General features: G+C 42.4%; 1 protein-coding gene across 1 annotated transcript in view; it reads left to right on the top strand.

Annotated features, from left to right (window-relative positions):
• Positions 1-10,954, top strand: part of LOC120918614 (protein-glutamine gamma-glutamyltransferase E-like) — a 54,825-nt gene extending 43,871 nt beyond the window's left edge. The window contains exons 11-13 of the mRNA XM_040330288.1: positions 3,782-3,939; positions 7,688-7,821; positions 10,158-10,954. Coding sequence (XP_040186222.1) covers positions 3,782-3,939; positions 7,688-7,821; positions 10,158-10,305 — 440 coding nt within the window. The 3' untranslated portion in view covers positions 10,306-10,954. The remainder of the gene's footprint in view (positions 1-3,781; positions 3,940-7,687; positions 7,822-10,157) is intronic.
• Positions 10,955-24,817: the final 13,863 nt, after the last annotated feature.

The raw sequence follows: 24,817 nt of genomic DNA, 5'->3' as shown, positions 1-24,817 counted from the left end.
TACCGTATTTATCGCGGTATAACGCGCTCCCGCGTATACCGCGCACCCCTAAAGTGCCCCCGAAATTCCTGTAAAAAAAAATGTTATATGATTGCATCACTTACAGTTTTGGTGTCTTCCCAGCGTCCATCGTCCGGTCCGGCGTCTGTCTGCGGCCTCGATGGTGTCCTCCCGGCTTCTCCTTTGCGCGCCTCACGTCAAGGCTCGGCGTCGCTCGCGCTCACGCTCTGTGACGTTTATGCGTGAGCACGAGCGAAGCCGAGCCAGGCCGAATGTACCCGAGTGTACTGCACTCGGTATATGTCGGCGCAGGATTTCAAACTGAGCGCGGGAAGCGGCTATCGGCGTATATCGCGCACCCACGATTTTCCCCTTATTTTAAGGGGAAAATAGTGCGCGATATACGCCGATAAATACGGTATGTGTTGCACTGCCTTGCCTGTATCATGTACATGTTTGGTACAGAAGTTAATGTTGGGGGCCCCAAAAAATAAATAGACACATCCCTAAAATTCATGTATGCAACATGCATTGACTCGCATTACAAGTTTCATGGCAATACAGTAGGTGTAAATGCCTCCCTAACATAGCTGACTCTGAACAATTTTAACTGCAGTTTTAAAAGTGTCCACCAGGCCACACTGTTTTACTTTATATAAGTTGGGAAAGACTCAGGAGAAAATAAATCAGTCATCTCTATTTTTCTTGTTTTAAGAGACATTTAAAAATACTAACAATAATAAAAAAGTATTAAAAAAAAATTATATATATATATATATATATATATATATATATATATATATATATATATATATATATATATATATATATATATATATATATATATATATACACACACACACTAACAATGCCACATTTAAATTGGTTTTAAAAAATTTGCAGAAATTGATTCTCCTAATTGCGGTCCATATAATGGGATTGGCATGGAATTATGGAAAGACAGATGAGTAACTAAATGCCAGTGCTGATTCTGAACAAGGGTCACACTCATATATCATACAAAAAAAAAAAAAAAATTTAATAAAAAGAAAAAAAAATACAGTATATATATATTTTTTAAATGTTTTAATAATGTGAATATTTTTTAAATGTTTTAATAATGTGAATATTTTTGAATTATATACATAACTGATGTTTTAATAGTATGCCATCAATAATGAGCTAATAACACAAAGAAACAGGAACGTCAGGGAAAGGATACTACAGAATACTATACAATGTAATAATGTGACCAAGAATTGGCTTTTTGAACCATGGGATAAAGGTTGTTTTCAGTTCATGGGCCAGTTCAATGGGATCATGCATAAGAGTATGTAGTTAGTAAGTATGTCGTTTCTGACAGCACACTTATAAAATGGATGTACCGTATATACTCGAGTATAAGATGAGTTTTTCAGCACATTTTTTTGTGCTGAAAATGTCCCCCTCGGCTTATACTTGAGTCACTGTTTTGCGCCTAATTTCCCGGACTTTGGGGACCTGGTACCGGCTGGGCGTAGGTCCTCTGGACCCCAAAATTGGCACATATGTAGTTCTCCTCTACAAGTGTGCAAAGTTTGCTGTCTGGGGGACCTATGGCCGGGGAGCACCGATTTTTCAAAGCCGGGCACACCTTTTATATACTCCCATGTTAAACGTAAGTCTAGTCATGGAAACAGTGAGGCATGGACACAGTGAGGCATGGACACAGTGAGGCATGGACACAGTGAGGCATGGACACAGTGAGGCATGGACACAGTGAGGCATGGACACAGTGAGGCACAGTGAGGCATGGGCACAGTGAGGCATGGGCACAGTGAGGCATGGGCACAGTGAGGCATGGACACAGTGAGTCATGCACATGGACACATTGAGGCAAAGTGAGGCACAGTGAGGCATGCAGATGGACACCCTAGGCTTATACTCGAGTCAATACGTTTTCCCAGTTTTTTTGTGGTAAAATTAGGTGCCTCGGCTTATATTCGGGTCGGCCTATACTAGAGTATATACGGTATGTAGTTTCTGACAGCACACTTATAAAATGGACTCTCTGCTACTTTTTTTTTTATGTTTTGTGATGCTATTCTGAAGGATTTGGAAGGCAAAATTTACATTTTGAACGGAATATTATGTGGTGATACAGTATATTCTTTTTTCTAAGTAAAGAAAATATGTGCTGTGTATGATTGATTCTCTTAAAGAATCCCTTACTGGGAAGAATATTAACTCTAATGAAAGTCTAAAGAGTTTCAAAGCTGAAACAGACTTACTAGAAACAAGACTGAAGTGCAGACCTATTTTTAGTGTCACTGTGGGCCCCCCTGGAGTATGGGGCCCCAGAAAACCATGGGCCAGATTCATAGAAGAAATACGCCGGAGTATCTACTGATACTCCGGCGTATTTTCAAATTTGCCGCGTCGTATCTTAATTTGTGATTCACAAACAAGATACGACGGCATTTGGCTAAGATCCGACAGGCTTACGGCTTCGTACGCCTTCGGATCTTAGGCTGCAATACTTTGGCCGCCGCTGGGTGGAGTTTGCTTAGTTTTCCAGCGTCGGGTATGCAAATCAGCTTTTACGGCGATCCACGAAGGTACTCGCGTGCGTTACATCGTTGCAAGTTGTTTTTTCCCGTCGCAAAGTTAAGCCTGCTTTTTCAAGGCTTAACTTTACACCAGCCATGTTAAAGTATGGCCGTCGTTCCCGCGTTGAATTTTAAATTATTTTACGCACGTCGCCATTCACAAACACGTTGGGGGGCCGTAATTTCACGCAAAGCACGGCGGGAAATGTCCAAACAGGGCATGCGCAGAACGTTCGGAACGAGCCTAATTTAAATGGTACACGCCCCATTTGAATTAGGCGGGCTTGCGCCGGACGGCTTTACGCTACGCCACCAAAAGTTTACACGCAAGTGCTTGGTGAATCAGGCACTTGCGCTGAAAACTTGCGGCGGTGTAACGTAAAGACGATACGTTACGCCGCCGCATTTGTACCTGAATCTGGCCCCATGTATTTTGCCCTTATTATGACTCATCACTGAGTGTGACCTTAACTTGAATATGCCGAGGGGGGGTTCAAAAGGTAACTATGTTAAAAAAGGAAGGCATATATCAGCAAATATTTTTTTAACTGAATTAATTCTTATTTGAGAATAGGGGATATGAATATGTTGCATAGTAAGGGAACATTCCTTAGAAAATTGTTCAAACTGAAGTCACTTCAGGAGAAACGAAGGCGCTCATTGTGACTCAAAGAAAAATGGTTTACTTTTACATATGGCAAGAGTTCTTTACTGTAAGAGCAGGAACATTTTAAAATATTCTCCCATAGGAAGTAGCTCTAGCATACCCTGTAGGAAACTACTTTTCAGATATCATAATAGAACTAAGTGTACCAAGATTTAGGTTTTTCGGCCTTCCTCTGGTTAACAGGTTTTAAGGATGCCTCTTTTTTTTATAGCCGATCTCAACTGATTGTGTCCAATTACTGTATTTGAATATATGTGAGCATACTTCATAGCCTCAGTAGTGTTTGCATAATCTGCCTCCCCTGTAATTTCCCCCCAAAATATTGTACATCCACACTGCATAATTTAATGAAGCTAATATAGAACCTACCAGAGAGTCCATTTTATAAGTTTGCTGTCAGACAGTTTAAAAAGTGGACACAAAAACTTTAAATTAGTTACTGCACATTTCCATGGTTTATTTTCTAAGAAATACTATGTTTTCTTTTATTGTGAGCAAGTTCTTATCACTTATATTTTCTTTCCAGATGCACATATTTCCTTGCAAATACCGTACTCTCACTACAGCAAAGGTCTTAATGAAGGTAACATGATTCAAGTGGTTGCCCTTTGTGAATTACCATTTGGCGCAAAAGTCGTTGTCACTAAGGATCTTGTGCTGGAGAGCCCACCAATTATTATCAAGGTAATTAAAAAAAAAAAAGAGTATACATATATTGGACTGTATGTTGGACACAAACAAAGATTACCAAACACAAAGTCCTCATTTTGTTTTTGTAGTTGATTAAAATGGTTGACGCGCTGCTACCAATATCATTTATACATGTACGAAAAAATATATTTAGGAGAGTCTGGTGCCAGTCCTCACAACAGTTAGAAAAAAGCAATGTAAACATGTATTTTTATGTAATAAGAAAAAGATTTACAGGTTCAGGATATGGAGCTATAAAACATAGCAGAGAAGGTGTTTACTAAATATTCTGCTCAACGGGGCTTTCATGACCAAACCTCCCAACTTTCTGAGGTAGGGAAGAGGGACATAGTCAATGAAAAGTACAGTGGAACCTCAGTTTAAGAGTAACCTGGTTTGAGAGCATTTTGATTTGCGAGCAACTTTTTTTTTTCAATTCTGACTTGGTTTGTGAGTGTTGACTCGCAAGACAAGCAGAATTCAAGCTAAATAGGCCTGCAGTACCTCATTTGGCCTGAGGTACGGGGGCGCAGGAACAGAGCCAAAGTGTCCTCGGCCTTTTCGGACGTTTTCGGCACTCTCTGGTGCCCCCCACCTCTGGCAGCATTTGGTATTGCATCCCATTGAAGTCAATGCGGAACTAATTGTTTTCGTTTCCATTGAATTATTGATTAAAGCGGAGGTTCACCCTCAAAATTAACTTTTTTGCTAACCTATCTCTAGCCTTAATAAAGGCTTGTAGCGTTGTCATTTTTTTTTTTTAATGTGTACACTTACCTGTCTTCAGCCGCACTTCCGGGTCTTCTTCCTTGCAGGGTGTGGGCGTGTCACTCCTTTTCCCCCGACGGGGAGCTCTGCATAGATGATTGACGTGCACGTCATCGCCTTCTGAAAATATCCGACGGCTCTATACGGCGCCTGCCGTGTAGAGCTGACTGCGCAGGCGCCGTAAAGTGCAGAGTCCCCCTCGGATATTTTCGGAAGGCGATGACGCTCACGTCAATCATCTATGCAGAGCTTAGGAACGCCTACTCCCCGGGGGAGCGAGAACCCGGAAGCCGGGTGAAAACGACGGAAAAAGTAAGTACAGACCGAAAAAAAAAAAATCCAGCATACTGTTGATGTCAGCAGTATGCTGGATAAAACAGTCTATAGATATTTTAGGGTGAACCCCCGCTTTAAGCCTCCTGATGTTCTTTTCAACACTACTTTTCCTAAAGGCATAATTACAGCAATAGCAGCTTAGGCAGCTACTGTGGGGCCCAGGGATGAGAGAGGGCCCAGCAGGATTTTGTGAGTAGAATGAAATTGGCTAAAATTACTTTAAACATCTTTGTACAACTCCATGATGTATGTTATTAGACTCAGTGGCGGCGAGAGCCAGAGGGGGCTGTTTCTAAACCATGCAGGTTTAAGAGATATCCTGGGTAGCTACAGGTTAATTATATTATTATAGTCTTACCTGAAGCATAATGTTGTAAAATAGGGTTTACAACCACTTTAAACCAGAAAAAAACAGTTAAGAATAAAAGGGACTTGGTCTACAACAGTGGTCATCAACCCTGTCATCAGGGCCCACTAACAGGCCAGGTTTTATGTATTACCTTGGGGAGACGCAGACTAGAATACTGCAATCAGTGAGCAGCAAATTATATCACCTGGGATTTATTTCAGTTATTTGGCAAATCTGGCCTGTTAGTGGGCCCCGAGGACAGGGGTGATGACCACTGGTCTAGAAGATTGACTGTTGGAGATTATGCAGAACTGTGATGTAATTCCATTGCTCCTAATATAGAAATGTATATGCTCGTTGCTTGAATGGAAAGTCCAACTGGTAGTTTGTCAAAATAGATATTAACTAATAATTAGTTATTCGAATTAGTTTGTAAATTTATTCAATTAACTTCTTCAATCATAAATCAGGAAAAATCAGGAAAAAGATATTACAGAAAACAATTAAACCAGATAATTTGTCCACACCTATTCACAGGTATGCGGTTATACTTGTTTAGGGAGTAAGACATTGTTGCTGTTACATTGGAATCTTATCAATTCATATAGAAGTAGCAATTATGAAAATGCTTTTGTTTTTCAACACTACCTGTGGAATGCCAATGGGTGTTTATCTGTGCTTTGGCCCAGCAGAAAGACCATTTCTACCAAGACTTCGAAGCAATTGCTTTGACCACAGAATTCTCATTATTCTATAGTAAGACCCAGTGGCGGTGCGTCCATAGAGGGTGCCGGAGCGCCGCCCCCTCTCGCTCCCGCGCTGCCACTGAATACAATACATAGATTCATGCATTGCATGAATTTATGTATTGCCGCTGCCGCCGACTATTCAGATGGTCGGCCCCCTGGTGATCGCTGGCCATCTGAATAATGGCAGCTAGCTGGCTGTGGAAGTGCCTATCAGAGCCAGTGGCCCTCAGGCTATAATAGGCTTCCAAATACTTATCCAGGGATGCACGGGAGATGTGTTCCTTGGATAAGACTGACAGGCGTCTCGGCCAATCAGGTTCACCAGTTCTGGTTACCGGTAACCTGATTGGCTGAAGCGTCATTGAGGGCGGGAGAAGACATGGAGGGACCGTGGAAGGAGGATAACCGACCCCAGAAAGCTAAGTGCCTGGCAGGGGGGCAGCATTTTACAGGGCACAGTGGGGACAATTACAGGGCACAGTGGCGACAATTACAGGGCACAGTGGTGACAATTAAAGGGCACAGTGGTGACAATTGGCACAGTGGCGACAATTACAGGGCACAGTGGCGACAATTAAAGGGCACAGTGGCGAAAATTAAAGGGCACAGTGGTGACAATTGGCACATTGGCGACAATTACAGGGCACAGTGGCGACAATTACAGGGCACAGTGGTGACAAATAAAGGGCACAGTGGCGACAATTGGCACAGTGGCAACAATTACAGGGCACAGTGGCGACAATTACAGGGCACAGTGGTGACAAATAAAGGGCACAGTGGCGACAATTGGCACAGTGGCGACAATTACAGGGCACAGTGGCGACAATTAAAGGGCACAGTGGTGACAATTGGCACATTGGCGACAATTACAGGGCACAGTGGCGACAATTACAGGGCACAGTGGTGACAAATAAAGGGCACAGTGGCGACAATTGGCACAGTGGCGACAATTACAGGGCACAGTGGCGACAATTACAGGGCACAGTGGTGACAAATAAAGGGCACAGTGGCGACAATTGGCACAGTGGCAACAATTGATGGGCACAGTGGCTGCATTTGATGGCATGGCACAGTGGCTGCGTTTGATGGCATGGCACAGTGGTGACAATTGATGGCACAGTGGCTGCGTTTGATGGGCCCATTTGCTCCTACCCCTAATTAACACAGTCAGTTTTGATGAGGTAATTTCTCCTGTGGAGCCATTGTGTTCTCCCTGCAGGAGGGGGCAGGGGGAGCCATCCCACCCTGCAGGACACAGCGATTACTGCTAGCAGCTATAATAGCCACTAGCAATAGTCACGTGTAAAATCCGACAAGCTAGTTTTGCCCAAGTTGATCAACTCGGGTACGATTAGCCTGCCCATACATGTTTCGAATTGGCAGGGATTGGAACGGTCTATGGCCAGCTTTAGGAGCTGAGTACATTTCTGGCAGATCAATATTTTTCTGTCTTTGCAGGATCTTTAAATTTATGAGCATAAGAAACCATAGTAGACTGTCTAGAAACCTAAATGACTGAATGTCATCTTTTCTTTACCAGCCTCTATCTACTGCTATGCTGCACAAAACAATGTCTCTGGAGATCCGGTTTACAAACCCACTTCCTATGGCGGTTACTGACTGCACCCTGGTAGTGGAAGGCAGTGGACTGGTTGACAGACAACTTATAGCAGTGTAAGTATTACGACAATCCATACAAGTATATTCTGAAACCAGTCTTTGACTTTTAACAACTGTTGTAGAGTACATGTAATTGTTTATCAATGCAGAGTGTTACCTCATTTCTAATGTATACTTAATAAATGTTCAATACAGGATGCTTTTGTTACACCATGTTTGCTGAGGATTCTGGGCTTTCTGCACTTATATAGATTTTTGCAGAAAAGTACTTCTTTTGTGTTAATTGTGCAGTAACAGTGGTAGCAACCAGTGGCGGACTGACAACTCATGGGGCCCCCAGGCAATAGGAGAATATGGGGCCCCTGGGCAATAGGAGATTATGGAGCCCCCGGGCAATAGGAGATTATGGGGCCCCCAGGCAATAGATTATGGGGCCAGTATATACACACACACACACACACATACAGTATACACACACAGACACACAATATACACACACAGTATACATACACACAGAATACACATACACCTGTACGGTTTAGGAGATATTCCCCTTGCGATGCGCCGCTGATTACAGCGGCGCATGCGCAGGGGGGATCCTCGGCTGAATGGCCGGCCCCGCCGACCCATGCCGGAAAGGAAATCTCCCGCGCGCATGAAGTCATCGCCGCTCCAGCCAATCACAGCGCTGGAGCGGCGATACCCGGAAGACACGCTCGGCTCGGCGTGGACCAGGTAAGTTACCTACCTCGTTCCGAGGTAAGTATTTCCGAGGTAAGTATGCGGTGCATATTAGCTCATTATGGCTTTTTCCTTGCAGGTGTAGAAAAAAAAAATTATGCGGGTTTACAACCGCTTTAAGTCTCTTCTCATATGTTCTATTCCTGAGACATCTCACCATTTTTGCTGCTCACTTGGATGCCTCATTGAAATAGCTTTTTCCCTAGAATGCTAATTGGATTAAAAAAGGGGCCCACCCACTTGTGTGATATTAGCAAATTAAAGCGGAGGTTCACCCTAAAACATTTTTTTGTGCTTGCTTGCAACAATGACAGTATGCGTTTTTTTTTCCGCTGTACATACCTTTGTACAGCTATTTTTCCCCACGGCTTCCGGGTAGTGAATCACGCGGGAGTGGGCGTTCCTCTCCAGCAGGTGATTGACGTGATGACAAAAACTACCTCCCCCCGTCGCATAAGGAGCGTCACGAGTTGCCGAAAGAAGCCGAATGGCGGTGTGCAGGCGCCGTATAGCGCCGACTCGCCGTTCGGCTTCTTTCGGCAACTCGTGACGCTCCTTATGCGACGGGGGGAGGTAGTTTTTGTCATCACGTCAATCACCTGCTGGATTGGAACGTCCACTCCCGCGTGATTCACTACCCGGAAGCCGTGGGGAAAAATAGCTGTACAAAGGTATGTACAGCGGAAAAAAAAACGCATACTGTCATTGTTGCAAGCAAGCACAAAAAAATGTTTTAGGGTGAACCTCCGCTTTAATTTGCTAATATCACACAAGTGGGTGGGCCCCTTTTTTAATCCAATTAGCATTCTAGGGAAAAAGCTATTTCAATGAGGCATCCAAGTGAGCAGCAAAAATGGTGAGATGTCTCAGGAATAGAACATATGAGAAGAGACTTAAAGCTTTCCCGGAGACTACCCGGAAGCCAGGGAAGAAAATAGCTGTACAAGGTATGTACAGCAAGAAAAAACAAAAAAAAACGGCATACTGTCATTGTCGAGAGTCAGCTCAATGTAATGTTAGAAAATAGTTTTTAGGGTGAACCCCCGCTTTAATATTCACTTCAGTCTTCCTGCTTCTCCTCCCAGCCAATCAGGAAGCGGGTCCTAAGACCCAATTGGCTGGGAATCCTAAAACCTGATTGGCGGGGAGGAAAAGCGACCACTCGGTACTCAGGAGGAGATACGGGGGAAGCTGCCGAAGCCGCGACATTGTTAGGGTAAGTGCGGAGCTGGCAGGTAGATGGGTGAGCGAGCAAGCGCGCAATCGATCGAGCAGAGGGGGTGGGTGGGGGGGGGGTGTGAGGGGGCCAGGTTTGTTTGCTGCACCCCCCAAAAAATTGAGCACCAGCTGCCACTGCTTCAGAAATCAACTTTTATGGGAGTGTCAATCTCCTAGTCCCCTGCTGTGTATCTGTATCTTAAAGGGACGTGTGGTTTGGCAGGAGGAACTTGAGTCTTTAGACAGCAATTTCTCTTTAAACAGCTGCGGAAGAGGTAAGTATTAACTTTCTTCTTTGCAGTGAAACCCTGTTGGATTTTTAGTAAGAAAACTGCTTACCATTGCGCTTCAGAACCCAAAGGGTCTAGCTTTGGCCCAGTTTGGTGTTAATATAATGACTTCTAATTTTTATTTTCTTATGCTTCATGCAGGGTTCCTTACCTGAAGCCGAATGAAAGAATAAAGTTCAAGGTGGAGTTAACACCATACAGATCTGGAACACGACAACTCATAGCCAATTTTAAATGTAGATATTTCTCAATCAAAGGATACCAGTTGATAAATGTGGAGTCCTGGTAACCAACCGTCATTGTCTTCTAATCATGTTACATGTTTTATTTATTCCGTAAACTGGTAAATTCGAAGCCTTTTTCATTATTGGAGGCTAGAATTTAGCAACATAGCTCTACTGCAGCACGATACTCACTTTTTAATTACATATATTTTTCTCTGGGTACTTCTGCTGAAAGGGGAATTCTACCACAAGAAATTATTGATGCTTTAAAGTTTTGAAATCCACCTCTAGACTTTTTTTTTTTTAGAGAGCGAGGAAACATTTAAACTGTTGGGTTTTAATTGGTGCCCATGCCTTATACTGGAAAGATTTCACTTCCTGTTTGACAGAAAGTGAGGCCTCACCTCAAACAGAAACTCAGACTGCAATAAAATGTTGAAATATTTTAACCCATTCCAACTCTATCAAAAATATATTAAAAAAAATGTCAGGGCTTTAAAAGTATTAGCTTACTGTACCTATCCAAGTCATTTTATTTATAAAGTCATCTGGAACTTTTTATGTAATTTGTCAATTTCCTTATGTTTACTACAATAATTGCACTTTGAGTAGAAATGCATGTAAAAGGAAAGTACGTTAACCTAATTTACTGATTACCATACAGTATTAGTACAAAAAGATACATCAGCAAAAAGCAGAATGTTTTATTATATTATCAAATTTTTTATGCCAAAAAATTAAAGTTTTGACTTAAAGCGGAGTTCCGGCCACAATTTCACTTTTTAAATATAAATACCCCTGTAATACACAAGCTTAATGTATTCTAGTAAAGTTAGTCTGTAAACTAAGGTCCGTTTTGTTGGGTTGTTACAGCATTTAGACACTTTATAAAATAGAAATTGACTGGAGCCATCTTAAGTGTGGGCATCATGAAGCCAGACTGTATGACTTCCTGGATTTCAGCCTTGCAGATCTCGCACATGCTCAGTGCTGCACAAGCAGTGTCAGATCAGGTTTCAGCACCTGTGCTGTCCAAGTCACATGATTCTTTGAGACTGGGGAGTGCACAGACTCCTGGAAAGTTACACCCACTACATTGCCAGGAGTCTGTGCGGTGTAGGTTAGGAAGCATTAAGCAGCTAGGTGCAGGAAGTGGGAAGATTAACTATTCTGCCTAGCAACAACACTTTGAAGGCATCTAAAAAAAAAAATTGTTTCGTAAAGGACTAATGACATTTTTTTAAAACTACTGATGCAATGTTATATTTATGGGTGGAACTCCACTTTAAAGCAAAGTTATTTCACCCACTATGTTGATGTTAGTGCTATTGTGATTCCATTACATTGGTGTCAGTGCTATATGGCCCCCATTGGGAAATGAATCGTTGGTGTTCAGAGGTAACTGAAAGCAGAGGAGCACCATGTCCCATTCAGTTGTCTCTGCTGCTGCCACTCAAGCAAAACCACAGGTTCCCCTTTATACTTCAATCCCCAGCATAGGTGTGCACATCCTATTGCTTTAGGGTGTGCACCCCAAAGCTCAAACACACTTGCATGTGTGTATATATATATATATATATATATATATATATATATATCTATATACACACACACATATATATACTGTATATATATATATATATATATATATATATATATATATATATATATATATATATATATATATATATATATATATATATATATATATATATACACACACACACACACACACACACACACACACACACACACACACACACACACACACACACACACACACACACACACACACACACACACACACACACACACACACACACACACACACACATATATATATATATATATATATATATATATATATATATATATATATACACACACACACACACACACACACACACACACACACACACACACACACATATATATATATATATATATATATATATATATATATATATATATATATATAGCAGTAGGGAAATGGACAGTGTCAGTAGAGCAGTGGATGGTGTCAGTAGGGCAGAGATTGGTGTCAGTAGTTCATTTTTATTATTTTTATTTATTTTTACAATTTTATTTTTTTATTCTTTTTACAATTGTTTTTTTAAGTAAAAATGTTTTATTATTTTTATTTATTTTTTTACAATTTTTTGCTTTGGGGAAATATCAGGGGTCTAAACAGATCCCTGATGTCTCACTTTTGAGAGAGAGAAAGGAACTGAGGACAGAGATTCCCCAGCCCCTTTCTCTGCAGCAAAGCAGCAGGGGAAATCTGCACAGCACAGGGTGATTAGGGTGTGCCCAGGCACACCTGGCACACCCTGTGCGCACGCCTATGATCCCCAGCAGCACATATTTACCTTTCCTTCACTCCTCAAGGACCAATAAGATTAAACAAAATGCTGGGTACTTTCAGGTATGAAGGAACATGTGACTCACTCTATGTGACAACATTGGGCAAATCAACCAGTACCGTCACTTAGGATAAGACCATATCCCTATGTAAGTATGACTTGAGTACCTTGCAGCTTACATAGGGTAGCTTTGCCTGTTCTTGGCATCTGAACAGAACACCAGGGAAACAAATGAAAGGTGCATATGCATTGTTGGGACGGATGGATTAAAGTAAAGTAAATCTGTTGCTTTCCCCAAGCATGTCACTTTAAAGTATGACTAAAGGCAAAAAACTTTCTCATCCATGGAAGAACATAGGACTTTCTAGACTGTTGGGTTATTCTACCCCCTACAGGAGAAAAAGACTCTGGTAAAATAAATAAATAAAAAATGCCCAGCACCAGCACACAATAACTCCAACAACAACCATTACGTTATTTGCTGGTTTCCTCAGGAGAGTTGATGTGTTTTCCTCATGTGTGCTTTCCTCTGTTTGGAAAATAAAAAGTGAAACAAATGGAAAAGTGATGATAGATTCACCTTGAATATGTTAAATCCGGGAAGTCTCTCCAGTCAGCCAATGAGCGCTGGTTAATTCATGCCAGATATCCGGAAACCCTGAAAGCCTCTCCAGTCAGAACAGCTTTCCAGTTAGCCAAATACTGGTGTTCTCTCTGTGACAGACCTGAAGTCGACCGTGACTACCCATCCATGTTCCAGTTCACACAGGGCTCTGATTTTCTAGTCAGACGAATAAGTCTGGGGATTCCTTATGCAGGTGTAGTGCGCCCTTACATTTAGCGGGAAGGGAGAGTTACTTTGCTCCTTTCCAGTGTTTGTTTAAATTTGGGACCTCTGTCATTCTGGAAATGTCCCCTGGGTCAGTCTGCGTTCAGGGAGTGCAATGTCACCCCTGGCCGGCAGCTGGCGCCAGAGGGGTTCTAGCAGAGCAGGTCTTTTCTCAGCAGCCAATTAGAGGATGTTTTCCCTCGCAGGGCATGCTGGGGGAGGGTATCTCTGGGACAGAGGTCATGTGTTGAGGGTCTTCTTTTTCCGTGGGGTCCCCGTTCCAGGTGCGGTACCCACCTTCAGGGTACGCGCATCCATGGACCCCACCGGTGCAACCCACCTGGCCAGAGCTGAACTCTGCAGCGAACCTCATCCTGATAAGAGAAGGGGCCTCAGCGTTCCACTGGGTTCCAAGGCCTATTGAAAGAATCCCAGCCTGGGATCGGGTGTCCGGACCACTGACAGGTATGCTTGCTGTCATCCAGGGACCATTCATAGAAAAGTCTACTCTCTCTTTTCCTTATTCACTCAAGTCCTCTATTGAAATTGGCCTGTGGCAGGGGCCCTAGAGACAGGTCTGTGTGATGCTCCGGCTGCCAGGCCTATCATAGGAGTCTGTCCGGGGGCACTTCACCCACTCAGAGTAGAGTGGCGACGTGTAACCAAGTTGGTTCAATGCAGAGCAGTGTATTGCTCGGTTCTAAATCCAGGCCTGATACCGCATGGTTCTCTTCTTCTTCCTTTATCAACTTTGATCTCCCCAAAATTGTGTTGATGTTGGCCGTGTTTGGCATGGGCAATAAAGCATTGAAACCTGGACTGCAAAATTCTTGTATAAAAAGCATTTGTTCTGCATGGTCTTTGAGGGACAATGTCTCTTTGGGTAAATTGTAGATACTGTTTATCTACGATGCTAGCGACAGCAACATCACCTATTTTTCTCAGTGAAAAAAAGCTAAACAATAGACTGATAAGTCTTTCTCTCAGTGACTGTTAGGAAATGTTAATTTTTGTTTCTCAACTAACTCCTTGAGACCCTTCAAGCTTGGTTCCCTTTCCAATCCTAAGGTCCGGCACTCAAGCTCTGCCAAATCCTCAGACAATTATTCCATGGCATATAGACATTCCCCCATTTTCCAGAGTGGGAGTGATGCTTGGTCAATTTTGCATCTCTGATCATTTTTTAGGAGTTTTGCTCCTTGTCCCCTTTTTGGATTCTCACCTTCAGTTTTCCGGTGTCTCTCCACAGGATAGCAGGTTTCCATTAAGCCCTTTCGGGTCTTCTGGATCAAGATATCATTGCACCACTTCCTGTGACGTAACGATTTCATGGGTTTTACTCCAACTTGTTCAGCATTCCCATACACAAAGAAGGCATTTGCCTCATCTTGGATCTCAAAGTTCAGAAATCAGAATGTCTTTACTTGAATCCATAAATTCAAGAACATGTACCTTCACATCTAGGTTTGCTGTTGGGCCTCTACACTACAAGTTTGTAGGCTGCCCTTTCGATGCTTGTTTGCACTTTGGGTGTCCACCAAAGTGTTGACCCTAATATTTACCCTGATAAGCCTTTGTGGGATGCTTAGACAACCTCCTATTGGGGGAACATGGTGCTAGCTCTTTCGGGCGATGACTGTCTAGAAGTTGCAGTGGTTTGAGTGAATCTTGATCATTTAGAAATTGTTGTTGGAACTGGTTCTTCATTTGGAGTATATCGGTCTAGTACCAGACACAGCTCAGGCCAGAGTATATCTTCCACGGGAAAAACTTTAGACTTTCTGGTCTCTGATTCAATTTTCCAGTCCGGGATTTATCTAATTCTTTGCTATTGCATGAGAGTCCTAGGCCTGATGATAGCCTTCTTCAAGATTTTCCCAGTTTCACTCCGGGCCTCTACAATGCAACTTTATGTTGTAATGGGACAAGTCAGTTGAGTCCTTGGACAGACATATATAGTTGGCACTGAGGATCAGGTCGTCCTTGTACTGGTGGCGCAGGAAGACAGTTGTGGAATGGGGCACCCCTCATTCTCTTGTTCTTGAAGATCCTTATGATAGATGTCAGCCTGTCAGGCTGTGAAGGAGTTCTGGACAACCTGTCGATGAAGCCAACCTGGTTTCATAAGAGTCCTATCTCCCAATCAACATTATTTTCTTGCTCTTGGTACTACTCTGCTACAAAATTGAGGCATGGTGTGCATGGGTTGTTAGTTTGGATACAATTTTTTGTTGTTTCCAGTGTTCATTTCTTCTGTAGGTGGCAACATAACCGGTCAATTAAAGAATTCCTTCATCCATTAATAGACTTCAGGAAAAGGGTTTTACAGTAGGTAAAAAACTCTCACTGCCTGTTGAGTCTACAGGGCAGGAAGTGAAAGAAAATCTCCTTAATGGCATTACCAACTAATAATACAAGAAACAAAAAAGTTTTGCCGTCAAATATACTTTAAGTAAGTGCTGCACTGAAAGAGGCCTTGTCTCATCCAAAAATTAACCCATTTTCAAGACTAGTACAGGGGGAATTTGACCTTTTGTCCCCTTTCCCCATCCTTGCCCTGCTATGTTTGGTTAAGCATTCTGCCTCTGATTCCTTTAATGATAGATAAAATGGCCACTGTAACCCTAAGACCCCTTTCACACAACAAGACCGTTCAGATCAACCTGACCGTTCATCAGGTGGTCCTGAGCAGGCCATCCATTGACTCGTATGGGGAGACAGATATCAGCCGAGATGTGTCTGCTGACATCCGTCTGCCAATCGATTCGCTAAAATCAGATGTATGGCGATACGTTTGCCATCCATCTTGGTGGATCTGATCGGATGAGATCTAATGAAAACGGACATGCTGTCCGTTTTCGTTCGCTCTCGCCATAGGAATCAGCAGTGCTCTGACAGGCCCCTCCGCACTCAGTGAGCAGAGATGGACCTGTCATCCTCCAGCTCAGCGGAGATCAATGGAGTGATCTCCGGCTGAGCTGGCGAACTCCGCTGAGCAGATCAGCCTCGTGTGGAAGGGGCCTAAGCATTGACTTTTGAAAATGAGCTTTAGCTGCACTTTATTCTAAGTTCTCGAACAGAATTTTTCCTGAAGTGGTAAAGCAGGTTGACCCACTAACGTACTTGTATTGTAAAGCTTTTATACGTATATTTAATATTAGAAATTGAGTTAACTTTTAGCAGATTGCTTTTGCAAAGCACTGTCCATAAACAATATTTAATCTAAGGATAGTCAGCAGTTGTTTAAGCTTGTTTTTTTCAGCAACTGTTTGTTAAAATATAGTCGAATATATCATTGTGTTTGCAGTATAATAAACTTATTTTCCTGTATGCTATGATTTACAGTATGTGGGAGGAACTGCATGGAACTTTTGTACATTTGTTTATTGAGAATAAAAATAAATTATTGCAAACATTATTTAGTTAGGCCTTGTTCACAGCTATGCAGGTTGAAGTTTGCATATTGAAGGTGCATTTAGCATTTTTCAATACATCTTTTTGATCCATTGACGTCTGTGGAACCAAAACACAGAAAATAGTCCTTGGCCCTTTTCATAAAATGCACAGATGTGAACGTGACACATGTGAAACCATGTTAAAAGGATTAGAAATGTTTTTACTCCACTAGGTCGGACTTTAGAGGCAGATTGGAATAACAGTATAATTTAAAAATATTTTATTAAGTATAAACATGTAAACATACAGGGGCAGATCCTCGTACAATTGCATGGGCGCAGCGTATGTGAGATACGCTACGCCGCTGTAACTTACTTTTCCGAGCTTTGAATCCACAAAGAATTCGCGCCATAAGTTACGGCGGCGTAGTGTATCTCTTGCGGTGCGTAATTCAAATCGGCGAGTAGGGGGCGTGTTTCATTTAAATGAAGCGCGTCCCCGCGCCGAACGAACTGCGCATGCCCCGTCCCTAAATTTCCCACCGTGCATTGCGCTAAATGACGTCGCAAGGACGTCATTATTTTGACGTGGACGTAAATTACGTCCAGCCCCATTCACGGACGACTTACGCAAACAAAATTAAATATTTTCAAATTCGACGTGGGAATGATGGCCATACTTAACATTGCGTATGCTACCAAATAGCAGCTTTAACTATATGCCGAAAAAAGCCGAACGGAAACGACGTAAAAGAATGCGACGGCCGCTCGTACGTTCGTGTATCGTCGGAAATAGCTAATTTGCATACTCGATGCGGAATACGACGGGAACGCCACCCAGCAGACGCCGAAGAATTGCATCTAAGATCCAAAGGCGTACGAAGACGTACGCCTGTCGGATCTAACCCAGATGCCGTCGTATCTTGTTTTGAGGATTCAAAACAATGATACGACGCAGGAAATTTGAAAGTACGCCGGCGTATCAGTAGATAGGCAAGTGCTGTATTCACAAAGCACTTGCCTCCTAAGTTACAGCGTCATAGCGTGAATGGGCCGGCGTAAGCCTAATTTAAATGAGAAGCAGGGGGGCGTGTTTTATGTAAATGACTAGTGACCCGACGTGATTGACGTTTTTAACGAACGAACCAGTGCGCATGCGTCGGATAGAATGCCTAAGATACGTCGAACACTGCCTACGACGTGAACGTAACTTATGCACAGCCCTATTCGCGTACGACTTACGTAAACAACGTAAAAAGATAGGCCTGTTCCGACGTCCATACCTTGCATGGGCTGCGCCACCTAGGGAGCAGCTTTATCTTTACGCCGGCATATCTCTTACGTAAACGGCGTAACTAATTGCGACGGGCGCACGTACGTTCGTGAATCGGCGTATCTCGCTGATTTATGGATTCTAGTCGTAAATCAGCGTTCACGCCCTTAGCGGCACGCGGAACTAGACAGCTAAGATACGACGGCGCAGGCCGTCGTATCTTAGCTAGGTTTAAGTGTATCTCAGTTTGAGAATACACTTAAACATACTACGGCTTAGATTCAGAGTTACGACGGCGTATCTACTGATACGCCGGCGTAAACTTCTCTGAATCCAGCTATTACTAAACAATTGCCAGTGTTTGCTTTAAGCACCTAAGAATGTTAATGGAAAGTTAAAACAAAGGGAAATTTCCCCTGATCTTTTATTGTTGTAAACCATCTACTTAATTCTCAGTATTAAATGGGACAATCTACCAATGAAGCATCTTTGGATGATGTGTGGAATATTATATAATAATATTATTGGTAGTTATTCAACATGTTTTTGACAAATGTGATATTGTAAGTGGAAATCATTTAAAATTATGGAAGTGTCTATTGAAATGTAAAAATGTCCCCAAAAAATAAAATTTAAATATATTTTAGGAGTATGTTTTGGTCTTATTATTTCTAAATGCATGCATATTAATCTATATATATAAAACTCAACGTGTGTATGTATGTTCCAGCATCACGTCCAAACGGCTAAAGATATTAACATGAAACTTGGCACACATGTTACTTATATGTCAGCAACAAACATAGGATAGGTGGTTTAACCCTTACCCACCCCCATTTGCCATGGTCGGGGTTTTTCTTTAAAGTCCCATTCAACTCTATGGGAAATACATGTTACTTCATAACTTCCAAACGGCTGTAGATATTTTCGATAACACTTGGTCACATGTTACTTATATGTCCACTTAAACTATAGGATAGTTAATTTATCCCTTAACTACCCCCATTTGTGAGGGTCGGGGTTTTTGTTTAAAGTCCCATGCAAATCAATGGGAAATGTATGTTCCCACATAACTTCTGTACGCCTGGAGATATTTCAATAATACCTGGTACACATATTACTTATATGCCAAATAAAAATATATGACAGTTAAATTAACCCTTACCTACACCCTTATATAAAAGATGGGTATATTTATATTACTATGATTTTCCTCCCCAAAAGGTTAAGATAGGAAGACCGGGCAACGCCGGGTATTCAGCTAGTTGTTTTATAAAAAGGGTACATTTAACCTTACATAATTATTTGGTTTTAGATTGTCTATGGCTGGTTGTTGTGATGTCCCATCGACTTGGTAAAACTATTTACCTGTTTCTGCTAATCTGTATTCATGACATGTACAATAACAGATACAGACACATATAGACACTCAAACATTTAGTAAAACGCATTAACATGTATATACGTTAACTCCTAGACCTGTTTTTTTCCTGAACCGGCATACCAGGTGTGTCTAAGATGACACATTATTTTGTAATGTCATGTGGTAATCAGTTTTTATTTTTATATATAACATTCTTTTAAAGTAATTTTTATTTTTCAGTGTTTAAAAATCTGATTCAAAGACTATACAAGCTTGAAAATGAAACATATACCATAAGTAATAAAACGTTATCAAACAAAAAAAGAAAAAAACACATCAAAACAAACTTTTACAAAAAGTTCTAAAATATGTTTAAATCATTATACACCCTATAATTATACTCAGAAGGTGTTCAGCTGAAGAGTAGTGATTGGTGTTTACTCATCAAAGTGTTTTTAAATATGAATTAGTCTAATAAAAATATCACATAAAATCATACTCAGCTTTATTTGGGTAGGTGGTGCAAATATAAAAAAAAGTGACTTAGTAAACATTTTCTCAATATAACATCTCACAGAAACAAACAACTTTTTATGCGGTAAACAGGAAGAAGGCGTTTCTTTTACAAATATTTTATTGAATTTTGGCAAAGAAGGAAACAAACATTTGGAACAATGAAGGATGATTGACATATTAATAGACATTCCAGCCTTAGGCAAGGCGATAAAAATGACAGAAAATCCAAACAAAGGCAACAAGGTTAGAAGTCATCCAATGAGAGCTTGCACAACCTGTAGGCTGGGAGATCATAAGCTATAATACCAAAACTCTGTATGCCCTTCGCCCAGGCTGGTGCCAATAACTATAGCTCAAAATGTATTAGGATGTTAAATATATAGGTTAAGTTTATCCAAGGAAAATCCGATTGCCTCTCGGGGGATCAGGAAGGAATTTTTTCCTCCTGATGTAGCAAATTGTAGCATTGCTGGGGTTTTTCGCCTTCAGCCTCGTACACACACACACGTTTTTCTCGGCAAGAAACGTGCTTGCCGAGTAAACCGTGCATGTGTACGAGGCTTCGAGGAGCAATGGTACAGGGAGGCCGTCTGGGACTACTTGAAGGTACCTAAGCCATTAAGGAACTTAGACTATTCTTTTACCGTGGCCGAACAGTTTAAAGGGCGCTGGCTGCACTGGAGCTTTGGCTGGCATATTCACGCCGACGGGGTGGTTCTTTGCAGGCCAGGAAAGGACAATGTGGTCTATTTTATTACCACCTTGGATAAACAAGGGGACACCCTGACCTTGCCGGATCCCAGGTTCTACTTGTAACTTTGGATAAGCAGATGGACTCTTTTTGTTTTACTTCTGCTATTCTCTCACAACAGAGAAAGGATACTCTGGGTACGGAGGAGTTTGTTTTCCTCCTGTGATGAAAACTGCTGGACTCTGGGGAATTAGATAGATAGGATAGGGTGCTGAGAACGTCGGGTTCAAGATGTGTTTTTTTCTTGCTTCAGCCCCTGCTTAAAGGACTTTTTGTACCTCTGACTCTAGGTGGCAGTGGTCTTCAGTATAAAGAAAGAGACTCTTTAGAATTAATATTTATAATCTTTGAGAAGGAAAGTTTCACCTCTCCAGAGGTGCAGCTCTGCTTCTATGTAAATAATTTTGGTTGCTTTAAAAAAAGCATTTTCTATGCATATTTGTGTTTTCTTTCTTCAAGACCATCGGAGAATGGGGTGGGATTAGACACTTAGAAAAGGGTGGTAGAATGTCATATGCATTTTTAAATGTATGTCATTGTCATACTTTGTTCCTTTCTTTCTTTTCTCTTACCCATTCAAATTTTTTTGGTTCAGGTACTCAACACTCAGGCTTGAGGTGTTGTGTTTTTTTCCCCAGACACTGAGGACAGTGTCTTTTTGTAGCGGGGGATGTATGTAGCGCCGGCTCCCAATGACATTAGTAGTTGGGCTCAGGCTTTATTAATTCTATTTAAATTGGCCTCTGTTCTGGCTGTGGTTGTGCTTGATAGGAGTTTCCCCTGTTGACTGTAGGTGGCGTTACCACCTCAGGCCCATGTTGGAACTCAAGCGAACCATGGTGTGTTAAGTGACCCTTCTCGGCAGCAGCCCGGTGGGAGTGGTGCCCCGCTGTGCATGCTGGGAAGGGGTACTTTAGGGGCAGATACCTTTTTTAGGGTCTTTTTGCATCGTGGCCCTCCTGGCGCTAGGCACATGTGTGTGATTTCAGCCCCGGGACCACGTTGAATGAATGAATGACTTGTATAGCGCAACGCATGCGAACTGAATCGCCTCTGGGCGCTTTTTCCAGCCAGTATCTGCTAGACTGGTGTGGTCATTTTTACCCCGGAGGATCATGACACGCTAGGGACACACAGTCATACACACATATATACATATATACTGGGCCAATTTGGACGAGATCCAATTAACCTACCAGCATGTCTTTGGAGTGTGGGAGGAAACCGGAGTACCCGGAGGAAACCCACGCAGACACAGGGAGAACATGCAAACTCCAGGCAGATGGTGTCGTGGTTGGGATTCGAACCAGCGAACCTTTTGCTGCTAGGCGAAAGTGCTACTCACTGCACCACTGTTGGTCCGAGGCTGCACCTCTGTTGGATAGGCCTGGCTATGCTGGCTGGGCCCCATGATTCTAAAGGGGATCCCAAGGTGTTAATCCAAGTGGGGGGGGGCGAAGCTGCTTGGCGAAGGAAACCAGGGGAGGACCTGCCCTGGAGGAGACCAAGCAAGGCAAGGCTGATGTCTCAGGATAGGCCTGGTGGCTTTGTTAAGAAAGGGACCCACTACTTAATTTGTCTTACAGTCTGCCAGATTAGCTTAAAGGCTCTTTTGCTGTAAGGCATGAAGTTTGGGACGTAAATCCTGGGGCAGAGGATTCCTGGCTATCCATCTTTCGTTCTCAGATGGTCTGTGGCAGAGGCTGTTCTCATACTGCCCGTGCATCATTCTGGCTGCTAGGCCGTGTGAGAGGGGTCTATCCGGATGAGCAATACCCACTCAGGAGTGAGTGGTGAATACTGGAACTTTAGATACTTTTTTGTGCATTCTGTACTGTGTACCTGAACATTCCCCTTTTCTCTATATTCTCTACTTCCTTCACAAGTTTATGCTGCAAAAACAAAACCAGACGGTTGAAGGTTTTACATCTTGTGTGGACATTGCAATTTTTACAGACTTTCTTCCCTGGACAATGAATTTAGAGGTGACGTGCAAACCCCAATCTAAATCAGCAGCTCCTCTGGGGGTAGTGCTACACAAACATAATACAAACCTTTTTCTTTCTCTCACAAATCAATCTCTACATTGATAGCTCTCTCAGGTTTGGCTTCCTGACTCCTAGGCCATGAGCAACCTCTTGTTCCAGTCCTTCATTATGTATACTGTGATGGAAGTTACTAAAATTCCTATTTTATTATGATTAGAACCACTGAAATGTTGTTTTTCTTTCATTATATTCGTCTATTTCTTTATATTCTTATATTTTTTTTATTTCTTTATCTATATAAGATATATAGAGTTATTATGTGTGAAAATATATACTACAAGGGCCAGATTCAGAGAAGAAATACGCCGGAGTATCTGCTGATACTCCGGCGTACTTACAAATTTGCCACGTCATATCTTTAGTTTGAATTCTCAAACCAAGATACGACGGCTTCTGCCTTCGATCCGACAGGCGTATGCCTTCGGATCGTAGGTGTAATACTTTGGCGCCCGCTGGGTGGAGTTTGCGTAGTTTTCCGCGTCGGGTATGCTAATTAGCTGTTTACGGCGATCCACGAAGGTACGCGCGTTCGTCACATTCTCTTACGTCGTCGCTAGTCGGCTTTTCCCGGCGTAAAGTTACAGCTGCTATTTCTTGGCTTAAATTTAGACTTGCCATGTTAAAGTATGGCCGTCGTTCCCGCGTTGAATTAAATTTTTTTTTTTTTTTGCGTAAGTCGTCCGTGAATAGGAAAGGACGTAACGCATGTCGCCGTTCAAAAAATTACGTTGGTGCGACATCATTTCGCGCAAAGCACAGCAGGAAATTTCAAAACGGAGCATGCGCAGTACGTTCGGCGTGGGAACGCGCCTAATTTAAATGATACACGCCCCATTTGAATTAGGCGGGCTTGCCCTGGACGGATTTACGCTACGCCGCCGCAAGTTTACAGGCAAGTGCTTTGTGAATCAAGCACTTGCCCGTAAAACTTGCGGCGGTGTAACGTAAATGCGATACGTTACGCTGCCGCAATTCTATGTGAATCTGGCCTCAAGTGTTTATTCTCCTTAAAAGAGGCTATGACAGATATAATGTTTTAAAGTTACAACTTGAAATGGAAGGCAAAAGACTAAATAATAGCAAACAGATGTCTCCAACCCCTCCCTTTTACTGCTCGCTCTTTACTCCAAAGCCCCCCTTCTTCCTTGTTCTCCAGTATGTCCATATACGACTTTGACAAGGAAAACCCTGGAAGATTGCGTATGGGACCCTGTATGCAGGGGACTTTTGTGCCACATGGCAAGAAGAACGTGTGCAGCATGCCAAGAATAAACTCACAGGAAGACCACCTTATATGGACTGACCTTATATGAACTAACCTATGAGTGTGTTCATATGTGTGATGTCATTTTGTTGATAAAAAGACCAATAAAGCTCCACCCCCTTCTCTCTGGCTGAACGTTGGGAAAAGGTGAAGGATGTAGACTATTTCTCTCTCTGGTCTGCGTGTTTCACTATTATGATTTGGGTCAACGGCAGAATGGGTTTATTCTCTGGAATTGGGCCAGAGTACCGCTACATCAATACCACCTGCTGGTGGTCACTAGTGGACCACAAAATCTGGCCAGGAGCCAACACTGCCTAGTTTCCTGCATACAAATGCATGCGAGCTGATACATAGCAGCCATCCATCGAGGTAACTTTCATAATGTCACATCACATACATCTGCACACAGCCATGCACTTCTATGGGCATGGAAAAATGGCCACTATATGGTTTATGGATAAAAGCATCCATATTTTTTAATTCCCCTAACTATTCTTCATGGTGATCTGATCAGTGGTGAGGCAGCATTGCAGCAGCAGATCACGTCTATAGTCATCTATTGCTGGCTGCTATCAGCAGTAGAAGTGATCTGCTGCAGTATGGAGAAGCTGAGCAAAGGTGTTAAAGCTCTGCTAGGCCCACCACAGTGAAAGAAAGTGTGGTGGCATTGCCACACCTCCAATGTAAACACAGCACAGAAGCTCTGTGTTTACTTTCTCTTTCACAGCACGCTCCTATGAAGCGATGTATAAAAAACTCAGAAGCAGAGGCG

The sequence above is a fragment of the Rana temporaria genome, chromosome 12 (genome assembly GCF_905171775.1).
Source record: "Rana temporaria chromosome 12, aRanTem1.1, whole genome shotgun sequence".
In the NCBI taxonomy this organism is placed as follows: Eukaryota; Metazoa; Chordata; class Amphibia; order Anura; family Ranidae; genus Rana; species Rana temporaria.
Note: the sequence above shows the minus strand (reverse complement) of the source record. Positions and strands in the feature narration are given on the sequence as shown.